The sequence below is a fragment of the Ornithodoros turicata genome, unplaced genomic scaffold (genome assembly GCF_037126465.1).
Source record: "Ornithodoros turicata isolate Travis unplaced genomic scaffold, ASM3712646v1 Chromosome42, whole genome shotgun sequence".
NCBI classification, from domain to species: Eukaryota; Metazoa; Arthropoda; class Arachnida; order Ixodida; family Argasidae; genus Ornithodoros; species Ornithodoros turicata.
In genome coordinates this window covers 409,258-431,802 of record NW_026999372.1, presented here as the reverse complement: position 1 = coordinate 431,802, position 22,545 = coordinate 409,258, and the positions used below count along the sequence as shown (strand labels likewise).

The following is a 22,545-nucleotide window of genomic DNA, read 5'->3' as shown; positions in this document are numbered from 1 at the left end:
CTAGCAGATGCTTTTGTAACAGCCGCTTGTTACCACCGACATCACAAAGATCGATGTTGCAAAAGTCCATATGAGATGTATTATATGGCCAGTGCTCTTGCTCTTGTAGAAATCGCAGTGGCCCATCGACGTTCCACACATTACCACCATTAGCTTCTTCCTCTGTGCAATGAACGACGCGGCTATCTCATGACTGCATCCTTTCCGTTTGAGCACTTCGGGAACGCACTGCGTACTGTATTCCATGGAACTGGAAAAGATGACATTCAAATGCATACAAAACGCTGATCAATTAAACTCTGACATAGCCTGGTTGCAGAGGGTAAGAAGCACAGGGATAAAGACAGACGCACAGAGTCGCATAGATAATCCCGTAATGCATATTCACTTTTTCTGCCTCTTCGAAATTTGCCGCAGGTCACCGCGAGCACTGGCATGAAAATGCGCCGTTCGACATCCCACGGCTAAGAGCGACCTGGACGTGTAAATCGCTCATCGCAGGGGCCTGAACCGGGTCCTGTACTATGCTCATACGAAACGTAGTAAGGGTGTTTTGGCCCAGCTGCAAAAAGAAAATCGAGTCTCAAGTGGGGTATACTGGGACTACTTGGTCAGCAAAGTGCTCTGAAGGCGAAGTGGTTTGAATTAAAACCATTTTGTGTGCTCGACATCCAAGTGGGTTTAGACAGAACCCCTGTGGGTTAAACTGGAACCACTTGGAGTCTTCATGCATTGAAGTAGGACCACTTTGAAAGTTAGTCAGTTAGACGGGTTTTTGGAGGGTGGGACGGGAAGTGGGCCTTGGCAAGAGGAACGCTAGCTGTAACCACTTGGAAATCAGAAATGGACGACTTTGGTGAAAGTATGAGCTGGAAACATGGCTAGCGACAGCAGGAAAAAGAAGGCAATCCGACTGAATCCCTGGTGGTGGTGGTGGTGGTTGGTAATCCCTGAATCTCTTTTTTGTCATGAACCCAGTATAGCATTTTATGGACCAACTCAATCCGATAACAAATAACTGGAAGGTGATGCTGCTGTACATTTGTTGTGGTAACTAACATGCATCTTGTAGATCTGGGAAGGCCATTTCATTCGGGCTTGAAACTGAGTAGAAGGTTGTTGTTATAACGAGAATCACGCGACAACCCCGAGCACATGTTGAAATCAATATCTCTAGTCATTGATAGTCCGTATGCGTGCACATCACTGGCAGGAGCTCTTAACGTGACTAATTTATGTCCAGGGCCGTCGGTTGCTGGGTGCAGAGAGGGCAGTTGCCCCCTCCTGAAGTTTAGCTCTGGTGGTCCCGACAGCCCATTCCGAGAGAGACTCGCTTTTAGCTGTTACCGGGCAGTGTGAAAACACAGTTTCAAAAGTTGAATGCGAAATTCGCCCGAATAGGTCCTATGTACACGGTTACGGTATACACTCTTAGAAATGAACTTCACCGTATAGCACGCTCCTAGCCAATCATCATTTCCAATGATATCGCTATCTGCCCTCATTTGTCGAAAGAGGGAGGCGTACGACTTTTTTGTGATACTTATGCTGTTCATAATTGTCACAAAAATGGCGTACGCCTCCCGTTTTCAACCGATCAGGGCAGATAACGATATCATTCGGGATAACGGTTGGCTAGGAGCGTGCACTGCGGTGAAGTTCATTTTGAAGAGTGTACGGTACTGTATGTGCTAAACCGCTGTGCAAAGAGTACGGATACGCCGTTCAGTATGGCCTTGCTCCGACGATAGTGGAAAACGCTTTTGTGTCAACTACTGCCGCTTATATCAGGTGTAGGCGGTGAATATGGAAACTGCGCCGGTTTCTGTATTCTGGATGACAGTGTTCTGCTCGCCTATTACCCACTTTGCTGTAAAATTTTAAATACAGGATCGCAGTGGTGCCACTAACTGCATATTTCAATTATCCGTGAAAGCTTAAAATGAAGTGCCTGTTATCTATTCCTGACTTTGTGCTTCAATGCTGCTTTACATTGCCGCAAAACCAGCAGCGAACTTAAAAATCGGAAACAAAGGTACTATGCTCTTAAGTACACGTGTATGGCTGACAATAAGTGGGCTAGAGAAGTGGAAGCACTCGCCAATGGCTATGCAAAGTGGGTGATTTTGGTTTCAAGTGGGTGATTACCAAGTCGTTCTTTTCATAAACCACCTGGGGGATATTTCGTGACTTGCGGTATGTAACAATGGGGGGGAAGGGAGGCGAAGGAAATAGTTCTTTCAATTTTTTCTCGCTGCGTAGTATGTTACGAAGAAGCTGAAGAACAATGACCCTTGTATGTTGTTCCAGCCTCAGAACATCAGTTGACTCATGCTCCAGAACAGTTTTTGTATTACTATGCGCTTTGCTGTAGGTGCTGTGGTGTAGGTGTGGTAATGTTTTTGCGTCCCTCGTTAGGTTAATTGGAAAGAAGCGTGTCTCTCTGTGCAAAAGCATTATTTCGCGAAGGTAGTTCCAATGAGGTCGCTGGAATAATTACGGTTCCTGAAATCAGCGGGTATTTCATCAGCGCGTCTTTGGAAATCGTCGCTATTTGAACATATTCGCTTCAATCGTGAAAAGAAATATTTCTGCTCTCCTACATTCGTGTGATAAATATTGAAATGAAGATACTGACGTCAGCCAGTTGGCTTCTTGTAAATGCCAGTGACTGGCTTTATTGAAATATTATATGAACTAAATGTGATATTATTGTCTGCTAATATGGGGTAATACAACTATAACTAATTTGAACGAACTACATGTTCTCCAAAGAAGGGCTATCCGCTTTATGATGAATGCTGACTGCTTTACGTCCTCTACCGAACTTTTTCGGCATGCTCACGTCCCTACGATTTGAGACATATGTACATACTAAAGCTGGGAATCGACATTTTTTTTTTAAAGTACGGGAAAGACGTATATACCTCACACATAAGAGGACCCCATATCCCATTCGAACGGCAAGAAAGTTCATGACTCTAATCCTAAGGACTAACTACGGTAAACAGAGCATGCCATATCTGATACCACTCTTTCAGAATAAGTTTAACCACCTTCTAAAACAACGGCTGGTCCACATTTCTGTAAGACCAAAAATGGAATAGTAAGACAAAAATGTTGCAGGAGAATTGGGTAGTGCTTTCCAGAGAATTAAAGAGGACTTCGACCAAGAACTGTCACCTGACCAAACAACAAAAATGTTGTCGGTGCATCTCAGGAAAATGAGCTGCTTGAAGGGGAAGAATTCGCGGGTATTTTTTAATTACCACGTGAAGAGGCTTGTATAACTAAGGGACATGCGGAATCCCATCCCTGTGCCGTGTACATGAAGAAAATGTCTACCGTTAAACTCAGTTATACTGTAGAACCAATTTAAGAAGTGGCAAAACAGACCATTGAATTCGGGACATTCAATTGAAGCGCGTTAATGCGCAGGACATCGTCAGGACGCCATTGTAACATGGTATGTATGAATCCTGGTCAGAATTGCTCCTAAAGCACAATAGGCTGGGAAAATTTGGCTGCCACTACAGGACCATCATACAAGATACAGGACCAATACAAGACACAGTGACAGAGCATTGGTAAAACTGGCTGGCCGGTATCTGTTCCCAATAATGGTCCAATATGGGGCCACAGTTACCATATAGGACCAATATAGGCAATATTGGTTTCCAATATTAGAGAAACCTTTGTCCAATATCGGTGTGCTGTTTGGGAGTATTGGTCCACTTCTCTATCACAACAGCGGAACCCCCGTTGCCACATGTCGAAAATCACTTACCAGCACTGTTGTTTGTGCATCTCGGGGCTCATATCTGCATCGTCTGACTTTCTGTCAGGTGTTCCAGTAGTAAGTCTATGTTCCTGTCTGTATTTTTTGCCGCACTCAGTGTCGGCGTCAATCGCCGTTTCTTCGCTGCACTTCGGAGCAACGTCGCCTGAAAAAAAAACAAAAAAAGTACGTGCAGGGTGGTCCACCAACCATGATAGAAGCCCCAGAGAGACATGCGGTCAAGAAATTGTATGCGGGACACATATTGGTAAAATTTTTATTTCATTTCAATTGATGGAAAGTTTATTTCTTTAATGGAACTCCGAAATTTCCCAAAAGTTTTTTTTTCTCGTTTTTTGTGTTTTTTCGGAAATGGGTTCCCCATTGTCACTGTTTCAGTGTAGCACATAATCCCACTCGTAATGCAATTGTAACTCCCGAAATTAATTCACCGAAAATCCATGGAAGTAAGCCCTTGGCTCCGCGGCTGACACGCCGCATGAGGGGGGAAAGGGTTACAAGCCTTACCCACGGAACAAACACTCGCGGTAAGTGCAGGAATCTGAGCTTCCTTATCAAAAATGTGGTCACCCGACAGCTTCTCCCCCTTCCTGTGGCGCGTCAATGTAGCCTCCTTTCTCGTTAGCTTTGTGGAGCTTGGCGCAGCCTATAGGACTCATTTCCACGGATTTTCGGCGAATTTATTTCGGCAATTGCCATAACATTACGAGTGGGATTAACTTCTATACTGAGTAAACGTGACCACGGGGAACCAATTTACGCAAATAAAACATTAGGTTGCCTCGGGAAATTTCGGAGATCAATTCAAGAAATTAAGTTTCAGTCAGTTGAAAAGAAGTCAGTCAGTTGAACAAATGTTACCAATTTATGGCAAAAGTCATTGGCAGAAAAAAAACCCTTGACCGCATGTCTCTCCAGGGCCGACGTTTTTACTGTTAATTTCTGTCATGCTTGGTGGACCACACTGTATATATATCTACACATTGTGCCTTCTCTAACGTGTCCAGGAATCCTATTCAAGAACCGAGTGCTACTTTTCGGCTGCTTGACTAAGAAACTACTACAGAAGCAGTACCTGTTTCTAACTCACGTAGCAGAAAGGCACCACTTGCTTTTCTTTTATCGCTCGCTCTAAATATCATTTCTGGACACGTTAGAGCAAACACCCTGTATATAAGCTGTATAAGCGCACCCTGTATAAGTCTACGCGGAAGCTCCGCCATCTACTGTACAATTGGAAAATGACAGCTGGTCGTATTAAGTGGCCTCATAGGGCTTGTAAGAGTTAAGGGAAGCCCAAGGCCAGTAAGGTGCTGGTAAAGTACCGCAGTAAAGTACTGGCTTCACACTGGGCTTTCAGTGGTGAGTCACTGACACGGCGGGAGGACATCGCGTATCACTTGATCTTTCGGCGCCACTCGCTCAAACGTCGCATGCCTGCGCACGGCTGACGATCACCCGATAAGCCCGAAACAGCTGTGCAGTGCTGGTATGGCTACGTTGAGCATTTCTAAACTTTAATGTAGTTGGTACCTTTTTAACTCCGCCGTCGCTCGTACCCCTTTCCTTCAGCATATAAAAGACTCCTTCCTTGTTCGAAATTCGGTTGAAGTACTGGATTTTTTTTTCGCGAAATAATGTGTTAATGTGAACTGACACCAGTCCTGTATTACAGCGAACCCAAAAATGTGGACGTCTTTATCACGGATGACACGAAGACGCTACGGAGGGCAAATTACGCATCCAGCAGTCCTGCTACTGCGGTACTCACACTTCGAGGTCGATGGGTCACATGCAGCCAACATTCGCTTGCTCCACATTTCTTCGGAACTTGCGAGAATCCAAGCATCGCATCCTTTTTCTACGAGTCGAAGGGGAACGCAGTCCTTGCCGTAAAGCAACATACTGGAAGAGATCGTCGAAACACGAATTCAAATTTACTTGTCGTTGTAGCGCTTTCAAGTCATAGACGTTGGGTGCAAGGTATACACAATACGCACACAACGCAACTGCAACATGATTCACCAATGAACGTAAATGCAAATATACGTAAATCTCCAGTGCATAAGTCATACACTGCACATCGGTACGGTCAAAAGTAAACAAAATATACCAACCAAATTCGTTATACGGACCTGATTTAACATTAACATTTATCGCTGTTGAAAGATTGACAAGAGGCCTCGCAAGGGACCTCGCGCTGAGCTCTGTTTTAGAGCCTTGATGTGTGTCGCGAGAGAGCTGCTTGGTCTCTTAAATTCAATTCAAATTCACCTATCTTATCTACGTTGCATGACGTTACAAAAATAATTATGTCTCTTCCTAAAGACGAAGAACAGGCGCAACGCAGGTCTTGTTCAAAGATCCAGGTAGCCCGGCAGAACTACCCACGCAAAATACCCCTCATGCAAAACATCCAATGCAAAACATCATGTCAAACACCCCTCAGAAGCCTTCGTTGGGATAGCAGTACGTGGACTTGCGTGCACAGGCATGTCTTCGTTTCGTACCTGGGAGATGAAAATAGGCGATGGGACAGTTTTTGACCGGGTTCGGAACTGATTAGAAGGGTACTATGCTGCATAAAAGCGCATGTTTGGAACGCTGCGGCATAGTTTGTATGAAAATGCATGAATATAGTGAGTTCTGTACATAATCCGATATAGTCACCTGCCTTTTCCAGAGACTTGCTCTGTTATTCCGTTGTCGTCGTATAATTTGTTTTCGGTCTTCTTCTGTCTAATATTCTTGTTACTTCAGTACTTTTTTTGTCGTTTCACTCGTACAGTCCACACAGCCCACTTTGTGAAGTTGATTCGGCATTAAAGCGACTCGAAGCACACGCAGAAACACACACGCGAGACGTGCCTTGTAGAATTTATCTCTGGGACAAAACGACAGGAGACCTCTCCTGCACTTCGCCTCTTCATTTATCGGTACCAAGACGGATGGTGTTCACCCCTCTCAGCCATCAACGGGTAGAGTTTGTGAAATAATTATGGGAACACCGCGGTGTCGCGTTCCTCCATTCGAGCAACACCGTATATAGCGGCAAACAGGCGCACACACATTCTGACAGCCGTGCCGGGGAATCTGCGTCCAGGGCAGACTTGTGAGGGAAGGGAAGTGTGCCGACATATGTCTCACAGCGTCCGAGGAGAACCCAGCAAACACCTCAATTTCTTTGTGTCTTTGCCTGTCATTTGTCGTTACGTAAAGAACGCGCGATCGTCAAGGGGTGACGATCAATGGCAGACGAGACACACAGTAATCGAGGGAGATTATTTTGTCTCAGGCAGCTATATAAGGCTCAGGCTGTAATATAAGACCTCAGGCAGCATCGCCGGCACCGGTAGTCAAACCGGTCTTGGCGTGACCTGGACAGCACGTTAACCACAAGGCCACGCGAGCTGCCCCTTTTCAAGCAGCACAACATCTTGGCCCAAATATTCGACCAATATTGATTCATCCTTGGTTCAACTTTATGCCGACATTGCCAATGTTGGCCCAATATTTGACTGACATCCAATGTTGTACTGCTTGGTTTGTGGGGCTAAAATGCGAAGCAAACCGTGCGCAAGCTGCATCCTGTTATTGTGACTAGTATTTGGTGCCGAAACCTGGGATTCGGACCGCGCTCCGGATGTCAAGCGAAGCACTCGACGGCCTTCTGCGTACTCGGGCAGGAACCCGTGACGGGGTCACCCATGCCACCGAACATCTCGCCGTACTTCTGTCTCGACCGGTAAAAGCCAAGGCAGCAATTGAAGCACACCTCCGATGCCTGATTGCCGGGAAGGCAGCCCTAGCGGAGCTGGATGCCCAGGTCATGGGTTTGATAAGTGATGAGAGATTCGATGACGAACTGCAAGATATACTGGAGCAAGAATGGCAAGTGGAACTGGCAATTTCGAAAGCGAGAAGCGCACTCCGCCTGGCTCTCTTGCCTACCTTGCCTACTGGGACGTTCACTGTGTGGACCAGCGGAACAGTTCATCTCACTACAGCTGGTCTGCTCGGAAGTCAAGTCTCGGTCAGCCAGCCTCCTGCTTCTCCAGCTGGCGCAATTGAAGGTCAATCAAATTCGACAGAGAGTGATACAATTCAAGAACGCTCGATGTCACGCCATCCGCACCAGTCGGACCTCACAGCAAACACTGAGGCATCTTTCGAGGAATGGCGATGGCAGCATACGAACAGCGCGACCACAGAACATCAGGAAACCGCTGAGGGTCAGTGTGATGCAAAAGTATGGCAAGTATGGCCAGAAGACTGCAACCTCAGTAAGCGACCAGGGAAAGACTGCACTGACGGTAAGGATTCGCTAGTTCAAACCAGGTTGTCGGAAGGCCTACCTCCCGTCTACACGAGCAACATGGCACAAAAATCGTCAAACTCCGAATGTGATTCGCACGACGTTGTGCAAAGGCACCAACGATCTTCGCAGATCTTCGCTGAAAGAGAAATAATCCCTCCAGCTCATTTTGAAGCCAGCTCTAAGATAGGGAGAATGTCGTCGAACGTCGGCAGCAGAATCAACGCTCAACCGCAATCGGCGGAGGACCTTGGCAGCGCTTTAGAAGCCACACCTTTGCCCACAGTCGTCCACCTTTGCACGAGTCAGCAGACACCCGCATCGGTCTCCTTTATGACACCCAGCGACCCAGCGGCAGGAGCCACAAACCACAGACGGTTCGCCAAGGACTACTGTACAGCACACCACACCCTGTGCCGCACCGCGAGGATGTTTCGGATGTTTTGGGGTCATCACGTCAGACGCCGACGCGGACGATTGAAATATTGCAAGTCTTCGTAAACCCAGACCGTGAGGACACCTGCCTCGATCGGCCACGTCCCCACCTGACGTCACTTGGACACTGCACAGATATGATCGCCGCCAACGCGGTCACCCTGTCGGCGGGGGAGTGTGTTGCATAACTTAGAGGAGGACGATGGGCGACCAGGTGCATGGGATTGCGATGAGCGCGCGGCGCCTGGCTCGAGTTGGGATTCTGGGCACTTGGGATTCTGGGCACCTCGGCAAAACTCACTCATGAGCGCGCTCACTCATGCTCACTCACGCTCAATTGGCCTAATGAACTGACCGTGAGTGAGTTTGAGTGAGCGAGCCGAGAGCTGAGCGGACCATGAGTGAACCCGACTGAGCGAGCCGTGAGTTGAACGGGCGGTGAGTGAGCGTGAGTGAGCGGGCCGAGAGCTGAGCTGGATGTGAGTGAGCATGACTGAGCGGGCCGAGAAGTGAAGGGGTGGTGACTGAGAGTGAGTGACCGTGAGTGCGCACTGATTGAGAGTGAGCGCGCGATTCGAGAGTTGAGCGGCCAGTGACAGAGCGTGAGTGCGCGAGTCTGGGGCTGAGTGGCCAGTGGGGCTATGAACTGAGTAGTGAGCGGCCCATTTGCCTACGCTCACTAATTAAATAAACAACCGAACTTCTTCGCACGAATTTTACTTCGCACGCTTACGGAACCTCTGTTTTACGCATCGGGACCTTCAGCGAAAAATATTGCAAGAAAACAATGCGTCGACACTTAGTGATTTTCCGGAGTAATTAATTGGTTTCTGTTTACATATTTCTTGCGCGGAGCAGTGCACCAATGATCTCTTTGAATCAGCTATCCGGCTGTCAATTTCGTGTTCATCCGCTCGGTTGACACACGGGGGTGATGGAAGATAAGCAAGAGCCCTAAGAACGCAAGACGCTTAGCGGGCGGTGAGTGAGGGTGAATCAACGAGACGAGAGCTGAGCGGATGGTCAGTGAGCGTGAGTGAGCGAGCTGAGAACTGGGCGGATGGTGAATGAACTTGACTGAGCGATCCAAGAGCTGAGCGGACGGTGAGTGAGCGTGAATGAGCAAGTCGAGAGTTGAGCGGACGCTGAGTGAGCGTGAGTGAGCGAGCTGAGAACAGGGCGGGTGGTGAGTGAACTTGACTGAGCTAGCCGGGAGCTGAGCGGACGGTGAGTGAGCGCGAATGAGCGAACCGAGAGCTGTGCAGACGGTGAGTGAGCCTGAGTGAGCGAGCCGAGAACTGGATGGGTGGTGGGTGAACTTGAGTGAGCGAAAGTCAAAACTGCCGAGGTCTGATTGCAACCCTCTCTCGCTCTCCCACCGTTCCCATGCAGTTTTGTCCTCTGCCATTTCACAGTCGATTTGTGCGCTGCTACGTGAATCAAGCAATTAGCAATACAGCTCTGCACATAACAGCTTGCCTTCGAAAGCGCCCTCAGTATGATAATGCTGCTGCGGAGCCCTTATTTCACTGGGAGATAACACTTACCAGCATCTCGTCGTATCGGGAACCGAATCTGTGGGTTTTCCGGCAGTGAGACCGTGTTCCTGTCTGTACCTTGCATCGCACTCAGCGTCAGCCTCAGAAAATCTCTCAACCATATCTTCTCTTTTGCACTCTGGTGCAATAAAGCGAAATATTATATCGAGATGCATTCGTATACGCTTCGAAATAGAAGGCAGTGCTTTGCATTTGCGTAAAAAATAGTATTTTTGCCTATTGATTCGTTGCGCAAACCCGATACAGCGCTGGGAACGAAATGCTTTAATTGAGTAAGGTTCGTTTTCCCCTTTATACTTCGCAAAAGAAGCAAGTTCCCTGCATCGCCCTCTACTACATTTCGAACAAACTGGATGTATCGTATTCGTTTTCTAGACCCGACAGCATTTGGAACCGTTGCGTTTATGTTACGAGAAGAGCGGTAAGTGGATTGGCTGCAAATCATCATATTCGCGGCGGAAGCGACATGCCTACCTATACACCTTAAACATCTTAATTACACTTTTCGCGTTGGGTGTTCGTGGTTCCATGCCGAATTTTGTGATCCAAGTATGACGTATAAAAAGCCAGGAATCGTGCGAATATACCGTAAGCATACGTAGTACGGGCATGCGGACACTTTGGCTCTAAGTGACCTTAACAGGAAGTGAATAAAATGGCGAGCGACACCTGTGTTTCTCAACGAGGCGCATGACAGCCTTCTGTAGTTGCGTCTGGCGCGACTCATGTAAAGCTCCAGTCAACCTTAAAAGTAACACAGGAGAAAATTCGTTCCCAGTTCCCAGCGCGATAACAGTCACCCTTGGGACACTGGGCGAATGTTGAGTGATCAGAATCCTGGCGTTAAGCTAACAATTTTGTTCAATTAAGATTTGCTCATGCCCCAAGGGTAGCTGTAATCGTGATCGGAAACGAGACCACATTTTTTCCAGTGTTATCACTAAGTGTGATGCCTCATGGTGTCAAGATTGGGTTAAAAAATGTTGCCAATAAAATTTACTTAAAGGCATCAGAATGGCAGTTACTATGTAGTTTTTGATGGTTGGCAAATTCGTAAAACGAAACGAATTTTGAAGCTAATAGGCAGTTTTAGCAGTCCGTTGGTAAGGTTATAGTGTATATCAGAACCAATCACAGGCACGTGTGACTCAGAATCTTACCAAATGGTTGGCTCCTCATGTTGGACACCTCATGATGTAATATTTCCTTTCCTTGATTGGCGGATGCCGTCACGACGGAAATCACTGGTCGCAATGGGGCAACAACGTGGGAGAGAGCACACTCGACTAATCCGCCTTCTGTACTTTGGCTTGACATGATTCCTTTCTGTCTCAAGTTGGTTGGCACTTTTCGTCCCTTTTCCTGCTCTTTTGCTTACCAGTCACGTTTATATCATGTTAGTTGCTTCGTGAAAATGAAACTTAGGCTGCTTTGAGTCGCGTGTGCTCTGGTTGTGCCCCGTCTCAAACGTGTTACGTCGCGCAGAGAAAAAAAAATACTGTGGTCTCTTCGCTAGGTCCTGTCTGGTTGTTACAGTACGTCGCTTTCCATAATATCGCTTACCTGTACAGTTCCACTTGGATGCTCCACATTCTGTCCGTATATTCTCGAGAAAAATCTCAAGGAAATCTGGATCACTGCATCCGTGTTCTTTTAGATATCCCAGAACGCATTCCCTGCTGTATTCCATTACACTGGAAAAGGTAGCATGTAAATATTACATAAATCAGAGACGTCGCGGTTGTTTGCTTCTCATAGAGTAGACAGCAATGTGCGCGCTTCGCAGGAGAGAAAAACAGTTTCTCTCTCTCGTTCTCTTTTCTCTTTCTTTTTTTTTTGCATTGAAGCCGCTGGCTACATCAAACGTAAATCGTCATACTTCAGCGGGACCAGACAACATCACTTACGACGCACAGGGTAACCTTGACGTCTGGTCACGCCGAGCGCTCCTTCATGTTTACAACACATCTTTGTAACAGGGAGCCCTACCATCTACATGGAAGGAGGCGTTGTTTGTTGTTCCGGAAATCAGGCAAAACCCCAAATGCCCTGTCCTCTTTTCGCACAGTGAGCCCGACAAACTGTGTGGTTAAAATTACGGAGAGAATTGTTTTGCGTCATCTCGACTGGTGGCTCGAAAAGCAAGGTGAATTCCCTCACGAAATGGCAGGCTTTCGTCGCCACCGCATTTCCACGGATGCAGTGCTCGACGTCCTGTGTCCAACAGTCCAACATGGTAGTGCACATCGGAGAGTCCATAAAACGGGAGCAACTCCATAACCAGGGAGAAGGAGAAGTGAGGGCGGACGACCAAGAGTCGTCACAGAACCGCCTGGAGCAAGAAGTCATCGCTCGGACGGGGAACCCGTAACAACTGGTGTCGCAAGGCCCGAAACGGACTTCAGACTGTGCAACCTCTCAACACGCAGCTCGACAGCGTCCATCAACACTGTGCCGTCACAGATTGTGTTTACTGGTGCTGGCCTCGTTTCTTCCACAAACTACCCCAAAGGTACACGTATCTCATGTGCTGTCGTTCCTACCGAGAGCGGTCATCACACTGACATAATTTTTCCTATAAGCTAAATGTACTGCGAGAGCTGTGTTAAAGGAAATGCCTCAAGGTTAGCATCCTAGCAGACGTTTCGTGCAAGCGGGCCAGGACCTTCAGCAAAAAATATTCTGAGAACGAACTGCATTGACACTCAGTGACTTTTTCGAGTTATTAGTTGGATTCTGTTTATGTATTTCTTGCGTGAAGCACTGTACAAATGTGCTCTTTGGCTGCTGTCAGTTTTGTGCTCATACGTGTGGTTCACAAATAGGGGCCAGAAATTAAGGGTCAGATGGAAGATACACTTCGCTTTTCATTCTTCTTCTCTACCGAACTGGTGCACTGCACCCGTGCAGTCTCACCTGCGGAATGACATCATCACCATTGCTGTATACAAGTCAGGTAGAGAAGGATTCCAAAGCATGCCTTGTAGCTGATCCTTAAGCAGTGTTCACACAGACCAACAGGCCAACTTCGAGGCGGTGCCATCTGCGTATACACAAGTACCAAACTAGGCAGCTCCGCAGACAAACAATCTCACATCATCTTATTTCACCAAGAGAACAACATTCTCTTAAGAAATGCCAGTTGGGATGCTTCTGTGGCTTTGACCCTTTAACAACTATTATTTTTCAGCTGCACCTGCACAATTCGTAACCAATGCAATCTAATAATAGTATTATGGCACTATGAAACAAATAAAATTGCATCACCATTGGAAGTGAGGGCATAAGTCATGAGACAATGCTCCTCTCGCTGACTTTGCAATGCACAACCAATTTCTGAAGGTTTCGTTCGGTGACAGATTTCCTCCAATTTGAGTCGGTCATGAATGTGCAGTTGGTGCAGAAAGTTGGCCTGTGTGAACGCTGTCTTATCCTTTGTTACCTCTGTTTGTGTGACAGACAAATGAACATGCGATAGATACATCAAGCGAGCTGAGTAAGATAGCTTTAGACACTGCTCTGTACAAAAAATGTGTAAACTGCAACCAACTGATAACTTGAAAAAATCAGCAGTTGCCAACATAGTTTTGTTTTTAAATATTTTTCACTGAAGGTTCAGAGTTCCGATACGTAAAACAGACGTCCCAAAAGTGTCCCAAGTAAAATTTAAATGTTAGAACTTATTAGAATTAATTAGCGAGCATATACAAATGAGCCATTGCCTGCACAGTCCAGTTTACGGAGGTCTAATCTGCACTAGTGCAACCCAGCCTAAGACATATATAATTAATTTGCCAGTTTCGATTGAAATACATGTGTCAAGTTTGAACAACACACACTTGTTTCCTGACTGTAGGTCCTCTATGCCCACTCCGAAGAGCTCGATGCAGCGACAGCCAGCCCTCAAAGTCAGTGTCACCCATGCAAGTGTCAAAGCAATGCTGCTCGATTCCAATCTCTGTCTCTTTATTACAAATATCCAATCATTACATTATTCTGTATCCTACATTATTCTTTATTTGACACAATATCGTTTTCCTTCAATACAAGTCAGACCACATCTGTCATTCGATTGACTCGCCGGCAAGTTTGTTGCTGTTGTTGATGTTGCAGAACATAACAAAACTTACAAAAATTTCCTAGAGTATAATAACTATTGGGACCTGTCTACCACCTGTCTGTCACCTGTGTGTGCTGACATTTGTAAGTACTTTTTATCCGTATGGAGATATAATTGCATTGAAATACAGATAGCCTGTGTGTTCCTGCCTTCAGTGTATGTCTCAGCCTTGGCATTACACACTCTACAGCAACACATAGCATGACACAGCGTATTGACAGTTCAGTACAGTGGATCAGATCTACGCACCCTGTTTATACTCACAGCATATGAATTATTAGTGGAGTCTCGTAAATGACAACTGTTTTGACGCAAGAGACTGTTTTGATGTGCTTCAAATGTGGGTCGAGGAACATACTAAATCAGACAGGGAAAGAACGACATTAACAGTGCGACAGGACATACTGTTCCTTCTGTGACAGTTTCCGAACGTTCAAATTAACAGCTGTTGCCATCTTGCTTTATATGGCGTAACACATTTTCCGAATGTTTGTATGGTTTTAACTATAACTTCGTAACGTTCCGTCTCATCTGCAGTCCAAGGGGTAGTCAAATCTGACCCACTCTTGCTTGTAATCCAAAAACATAGTAAAGAACTTCAAAATTACGTGTGTGTTCCAACCTAACCTTGTTTTCCGGCACATTTCACCACCCTCCAGCCTGCCCTGTGTGCGATGCGTACAAATTTACAAATAGCCGCCGTCGGCGTACGTACAGCAAACGCATCGGGTTTTCAGAGTTTTCTGCCGCCGCCGCCGCCGCTCTTCTGTATCGGTCAGGGTTTCGAAATACGCTTCCGGGAACGAACACATCGGCCAATGCGTAGTTCGGGGTTCACAAGTACGAACGTTTGTTTGCTGGGAGTAAAAACCTGTAGATGCCAACGAGATGCAAATGTTGTAATTAGGATCCACCACAGTAATAGGGACCATCGTCGGGGAGTAATCGGAGTCATAGCACTCATTGGCCCTCAAGAGCACACTGTCATCCCAGGGACATCGGAAGAGTGTCTTCCATGGACACAGATAACATCCCCAGGAGCGTCAAACCTGATTGGTTTTGCCTATTTGCTTACGGCTTATAATTGACAATTGCTTATTACGCGTCCTTCCATAAATTCGAGGGTCCTGCACGCCTGCGACACAAAAGGAAGGGTGACCTGTCAATGTTTCTTTTCATTATGCGAAGAAAAAGAAAAACAGGGTTGAGACGTTCAGGTAAGATCTAAGAAAAGATGCTCCCGGAACAGCACCGGAAGCGGTACTGCCCCGACGACCTTGTTATCGGTTAAGGTAACACAAGTCAAAAGCAGTGTCACAGAGTCCATGGTTCATCCTTTCCACGATAAATGCTCCATGTGTCATAGGCAGTCATCCTTTTTGGAGGCAGAGAGTTTTACTCTGGAGCATCCCGTTATTTCAGAAAAAAATGTCAATCATTTCCTAGGAGCGGTCCGAAAATCAAAAGCGTGAGAGAACTGATATTCTGAGGCATGAACACATGGGAAGGAGAAACACGAAGCCTCAAGTGCCTAAGAAATTAACGGTGAAGGTGGAAGTCACTGAAAAAGTTCGCCAGCTGTAGGACTAACTCATCGTTTATTTCTCAGGCACTTGGGGCTTTGTAAGTGTTTGTCCTTTCTATGTGTTCCGGCCTCAGAACATCACTTATCTGATGTTCAACAGTGGCCGCTTGCGTGGATCCCGTCGTATGACAGTGTGTATGAGTGAGAAAAATGTAAGAGTGAAAGGGGGATCAGTGAGAGAGGATGATTGATTTGTCCCTTCAGATGACGCGCCCTTGGAAGTCGCTATGGAGATGTGTTAGCTTAGCTCAATTGGCAGAGCCCTGGAAGATGTGGGTTCGAATCCTACATCTGGCAAACCTCTTCAATGACTTCCATCTTTCATCTTTAAAACAAATATGTTTAGGGATTCTGCATGGGCAGCTAAACTAAACAAAGTAATATTTCTCGTCCCGCTACCTGCACACATCTGAATGACTATCTATCTGAATGACTGAAAACATGTCATCCAGGGAACGTTTACCGCGACAGCGACTTCCCAGTCATCGTCCTTGCTTTCACTTCTCCATTCTCCATTTCTCCATTCAGACTAAACATCCGTCACGGGGGAGATGCACTGCGAAGAGGCCGTTTAAGCGCAGGAGACACAGGGGATGGAAAGTGCTAGCGACAAGTGATATATCACGGATAGCTCCAGTTGAATCTGCCTGTTTTAGCGGAGTAGTCTGGGTTGCTACTTGCAGCGACTTTGGCTTGGAGGCCGCTCCAAAGCTCAGATTGGAAAATTTCAGCACTGTTCTTAATCTGGCAATACGACACGCTTGCTCTCGGCGGACCAGCAGAAACTTGCTCAGGACTTGCAGATAGTTGATTGGTGGATTTTAGGCAACTATTCATCGTGTTGTTACATACTCTCTTCGAAAGGATGACAGCATGGGCGTATAACTCAAATGCAGAAACGATATCTGCGTTGTTCTTATAGCGTTTAGGAAAAAAATTTGTAACTCATCCAATAGGCATCCTCCATAACTAAACGGGACTTACTTACTTACTAAATGGGTTTTTCTTGATATATTTTTTGGATTCCCAACGTAAATGGCATTGCAAAAGGAGACAACCGCTCGCTTGTATGCCTTTGGATAGATTTAATACTTCCCCCTGTTTCAGCAACGCACAGATATCATTATATTACCTTTACACTGTGGGAACTAGAATGATCCTCTTCTCTGTGGGGTACACATTGTCTCAGCCTCAACAACGCGCTCAAAGCGGCGGAAAATTGAGCGTCCCATTTAGTTGTGCAATACGGCGCTTAAACGGAATTCATACAAGTTTCTGTTTACTAGCAGGCTCCTCATCTACTCAAAGATACCTTTAACCTTGTCGACTTGTCAAGTCCTGCAATCATTCGAGTATTCTCTCGAACTATTACTTGCATCCAGCCTGATGTATACGTTACGGACCCACGTCTTTGACAGCCAAGCGTCAATCATGTAACCCAGCAATTGGAGTGAACTTGTGCTGTTGTTTTTGTGTTTTCGACATTGTACTACGACTCTGTACAACGATAGAACCAAAAGGAAGATTTATTCCATTCTGGCATTTGCAATTACATTTTGCCATGCGTCTGCCACTTGTAAAAATATCCTTTTTTTCTTTCCCAGTTAACAGATAATTTACTTGGACGTCAGGAACCATGAATGACGTACGGGATTTTCCACGTAGAAGGGTGTAATGAACAGTCCATCTTCTAATAATTCCCACGAAAATAAAGGTCAGGGAAAACTAACGTTCTGATTGCTGCGTAACTTCGGGCATAATGACAGGAGAAGTCCCACGAAATATGAAAGTCATTGTTCGCTACATAGAAGCTTACCAGCGGAATAGTAGATACGAAGGCAGAAAAATAGGCGATGTCAAGTTGCCGGTTTTGAGTAACTCAAAGAGTGATATTAAACGATAGGAGGAACTTGTTTATTTACACATGGTAACGATACTTTCTGCAGAAGACATCACTTCTTCAGGTTACAAAAATATGAACATGGTACATGGTGATGGAAAGGATGCAAATATAGGTAAAAATGAAAAGAACATAATAGAAACCCAGGGGTCATGTTGCGCTTTGATACCTCTGCATTTGTATTATGTTATTTTTATTTTTACCTGTATTTGCATCCTTTCCATCACCCTGTTACCCTCTCATGCCAAAACTCCTCCATCAACTGTATATGTGTTCCTGTATCTTTGTTCATATTTTTGTAACACGAAGAAGTGCGGTCTCGTGCCGAAGATTCCTGTTACCATATGTAAACAAAGAAGTTGCTCCTACCGTTTCATATCACTCAGCTGAATATGGTGAGAACGTAAGCGACCTTGTGTCATGATGAAAGACGCCGGTTCAGGAGAGCATTGGAAGAACGCTCGCAATCATGTCTCGAAGTGATTAAACCGAGATTGAAGACATTCTTGGAATTGGCAAATACCACTGATTATATCAAATTTAAGAAACAAGTAAATGACACTAGACGTGTTTGCAATTCAAATTGATTGAGATAGACAGATTGAGATGGCTTCTATGGATGGACGCAGAGAAACAGATACTCATGGAACGATGCGACAGCACCAGAGGACACGTGTTTCGCCGTGTCTGCGGCTCGTCAGCTCTGGCTAGCTGCGCATCGTTCGGAATTGGCAAACCAGGGGTCGCTCAGCGAGCGATGTGCACCTGTGAGGGTGATTGGAACGCAAAGAAACAGATAGTCATGGAACGATGCGGCAGCACCATAAGACACGTGTTTCGCCGTCACCCTCCCAGGTGTATATCGCTCGCTGAGCGACCCCTGGTTTGCCAATCCCGAACGATGTGCAGCTACCCAGAGCTGACGAGCCGCAAACACGGCGAAACCACATGTCCTCTGGTGCTGTCGCATCGTTCCATAAGTACATATATATATATATATATATATATATATATTGAGCGTGAAGCCATCCAGTCATTGGAGGCGGGGAGACAAGACTATCTCCAAGAGGAAAATGTGTGGCTCTGCGCTTTGCTCTCCATATGTGTTGTGTAGGTAAGTACACTCTAAATCTTTTCACATCTTCAAAGGTGTAATGGCGTGCATGGCGCACGCCTCTTTAGGTGTAATTTTGGTAACATCATAATGGAGCACGGTTTCGCACAAATTTTCTTTGCTCGAGTGTTGTCTGTCCTCCAAAAATTCAGTCTTGCAACATCTCAACATTGTTCAACAGTATTGTAGACACTTGCGCGTGCCCGATTATCGATAGCGATGCATATATGCATTAGCTGGTACCTACGATATCCAAGACATAATGAAAGCAAGATTTGCACTGACACTCGATCTTTAGTAATGCTTTCCGAATTTTGTAAAATATCATCCTGGAGATGCAATGTTACGCAACCAGGTTGAATGTGCATAGCGCACACCTTTAAAGGTGTAAAAAAGTTTACAGTGTAGGACCGTACTGCACTCTCCAGCGGCTCTCCCGTGTTTGCATTGTTCGCTTCGTATGGTCAGTACGAAAAGCAAACTCTCCTAGAGAGTGTTGTTATCTAGCTTGTAGGACTGTAACGTAAAGTTAGTGTCTCTCCAAAGGGGACTACCTCCATAGGTAGCTCTCCTGCTTGATGACAATACACACTTACGGCTTATATACTTATATTTCAGGCTGTCAGGGCAGGGTTTCGTAGCCATATTGTCCCTGAGCAAGCACTATATGGTCTTGTGGAGTTCTCTCGCCGCTGGCTGACGTCTACTCGTCTTTTCCGCCACGTTCAGGGTGAGTGGCCAATCGTGTTCTAGCCAGCTCGCTAGGACCTTACTGCACTCTGCAGCGGCTCTTCCGTGTTTGGATTGTTCGCTTGGTATGGTCAGTACGAAAAGCAAACTCTCCTAGAGAGTGTTGTTATCTAGCTTGTAGGACTGTAACGTAAAGTTAGTGTCTGTCCAAAGGGGACTACCTCCATAGGCAGCTCTCCTGCTTGATGACAATACACACACTTACGCTTGTCCCATCCTACAGTTGGTAATACCAATTTGTATGACTTTTGATGACACTGGCATATCTAGCGTAAATTGGCCACGAGTGTTTCATTGTTGCAGAGCAGTCCTGCGGCAATGAAACACTCGTGGCCAATTTACGCGCAAAAGTGATGGGGAAATCAATAACATTAAGCGCCGCATCATAGCACCGCAAACGGAACTACTCCGACGACCTTTTTATGAACCGCACATTCCAAGACACAGCCCACCAGGTGGCAGGCCACGTTATCAATGGACCCCTCTCCGCCATATGAGGGAACTGCTCCCATTTTCCTCAACTCCACCGCTTACATACGTGGATTTCAAGGGAGACCAGACTGTATTGCATCGGAGAGGAAGAGCAGCCACACAGACTAGCTCTTCCTAGCGTTTGACACGGAATAGACTAGGACTACGTAGATCCCAACTCTAGAGCGATATCAGCTCAATTAATATGTGCGCTGGACGTCATTCACCATGCAGCAAACGAAGAATCGCGGAAAGTTACGTACGTGACAAAACCAGACTTTATATGGTCACCTAAAAGCCGCTGAGATACAAGAAAAGATCTTCCTCTAAGAGCACCGCAAGCGATACTACCCCGACGACCGTTTTATGAGGCGCTCATTCAAGGACACCGCCCGTCCGGGGGCCGACCGCGTTATCAGTGGGCCCCTCTGTTGTATATTTATTGTATAGCCGTCCAGTGTATGTATTGTCACCAAGCAGGCGTACTACCTATGCAGCTAGTTCCCTTTGCAGTGACACTAAGTACACCACTGATACGTCCACTCACATAAGATTTATTTGATACTCGAATACACCACCGACCAGAGCATTTGCGTATTTTCATGGAGTAAGGAACCACCTGTCGAGGTGGGTCGTTCCACAAGAACCGTCCCAAAATCGTGGCCCTACCGCCACGGACTTTGACTTTTGTTGAATTCCAATGGCAGAGTCGGAGCAAGTGGCAGGCTCCGCAGTGGAGCGGCTTGATCTGGCCTAGAGCAAGTGATCCGAATCTGCGACTGGAACACTTCCGCACAACTTGGAGTTAGCGCTGGGTAACCTCCCTTGGTGGATGGCGGCCAGAGACGGAGGAAGAAGAAGAAGATGCTCATGTGCCATTATAACGCCATGTTTTGCAACATCAAGGTCCTCCTAATCTCCTAACGTTACCCTGGTAATGTCGGATTCTCGCTTCCTTCATGAAACAAAATCGCCAACGTACGACGCAAAATACTAGTCACGGCGAAGACGCGTTGCAAAGCAGCCATGTTGGCGAAATAGAGACAGGAAATAGGAAGCACGAGCGACAAGTAACACGTCACGTAGAGTTCCGGTTGAATCTTCCTATTTTGGCGGAGCAGTCTGGGTTGCTCCCTGGAACGACCTTGGCTCGAATGCCGCTCCCATTGGCAGACTCCAGAACTGTTCTCAATCTGCCATTCGAACAGACTTGCTCTCGGCGGAGCAACAAAACTTGCTCCGGAGGCGCTCCGAATCTGCCATTGGAATTCAACATTTCTTTTTTACTAGTTCGTATCATTGAATTATGAATGTCAGAAAAATATTTTAGACGAATTCCACGCGGCTTTCACGCGAGGCGACGCACAAAGTCTGCGCGAGGGCCAAAGAGTAGGGTGCGTTGAATGGCTTCTTCGTAGCGAACGGTTCAAGATATTTGAGATTAGTCACTTCCAGACTCATCAGGAAGCACTGCCCCTTAGTTATAATCGAAAAAACAAACAAAAAGAATTGGGATGACAACGTATATTTAAGGCGCACCACAGGCTATAACTGTTGCGTTTTTGTCGCGTGTTTGGCATTTTTCCCTGTTCACTGGAAGCACGCACAAGTACGAAATTGGGTGTCCTGATAGATGTGAACTAGGTTAATATGTAGAAGAAATTTCATTCCTTCAGTTAAAGGGGAAGGCTGCGGAATATGATGGGCAATATGCAGATTTTCGAAAATTGCCAATATTCGAAGGAATAAAAGGTGAAGTTGCCTTCGTGATACAGACATGCCGTCAATGTTAAAATGAAGCTTAGCCTGTCCACTTCAAAATACGAAATATATGGTAACGATATAAAAAATCTCCAGGGCATTTTTTTATTTTTAAGTAATTTTTTAAATCTCTGTCCCAGATGCAATCGGGCGCCCGCCCTCTTCAACTTGAGATACTTGGAACGCTACCGGTGTTTGTTTATTCGAGCGAGACGCGCTGATTTTGATATTGTCTGAGCATGTGGGCGCGCACACTGTGACAGATTCAAAGTACTCTTGATATAATATGGGACACAGGACACACAGAGTGTTATGTCACACACAAAGTACACGGACACCATGGACATTTGCAAATGCACAGTCAATGGTCAACCAGCACGTGTGATATAGTCTTTCCTGACGTACTAAGGTGCGCTCGCTTGTACTTGGCGTAGTGACGTGTGAAGTTTTTCTTCTGTGGATGCTGATATCACATGTACCTTCACTGTGTTAGTTGAGACGGATTCACAGTAATGAAGTTCTCGTGTTCCAGGAATGGCTCGAGCCATTTCATAGCGATCCTGCAACGCAGCCTGCTCCGCCTATCTCCAAAGGACACCCATATGGGCAATATATTCTGAAGGCTTTCTTCAGCCCAAAGGAATAAATCCCGTGGTTTGATTTGATTCGGGTTTTATTGGCGCATCAGCTACAAAAGCCATAATGCGCCAAATACCAGTGAAGACTAGTTAGTTAA

General features: G+C 46.1%; 1 protein-coding gene across 1 annotated transcript; it reads right to left on the bottom strand.

The window, feature by feature from the left end:
* LOC135374071 (uncharacterized) lies at positions 1–11,940 on the bottom strand. The gene is made up of 5 exons (XM_064607072.1): positions 11,672–11,940; positions 10,097–10,226; positions 5,571–5,704; positions 3,788–3,944; positions 1–250 (listed from the first exon to the last, which is right to left on the bottom strand). The coding sequence occupies exons 1-5, from the start codon at positions 11,796–11,798 to the stop codon at positions 1–3; spliced, it is 798 nt and encodes a 265-aa protein (XP_064463142.1). The 5' UTR covers positions 11,799–11,940.
* Positions 11,941–22,545: the final 10,605 nt, after the last annotated feature.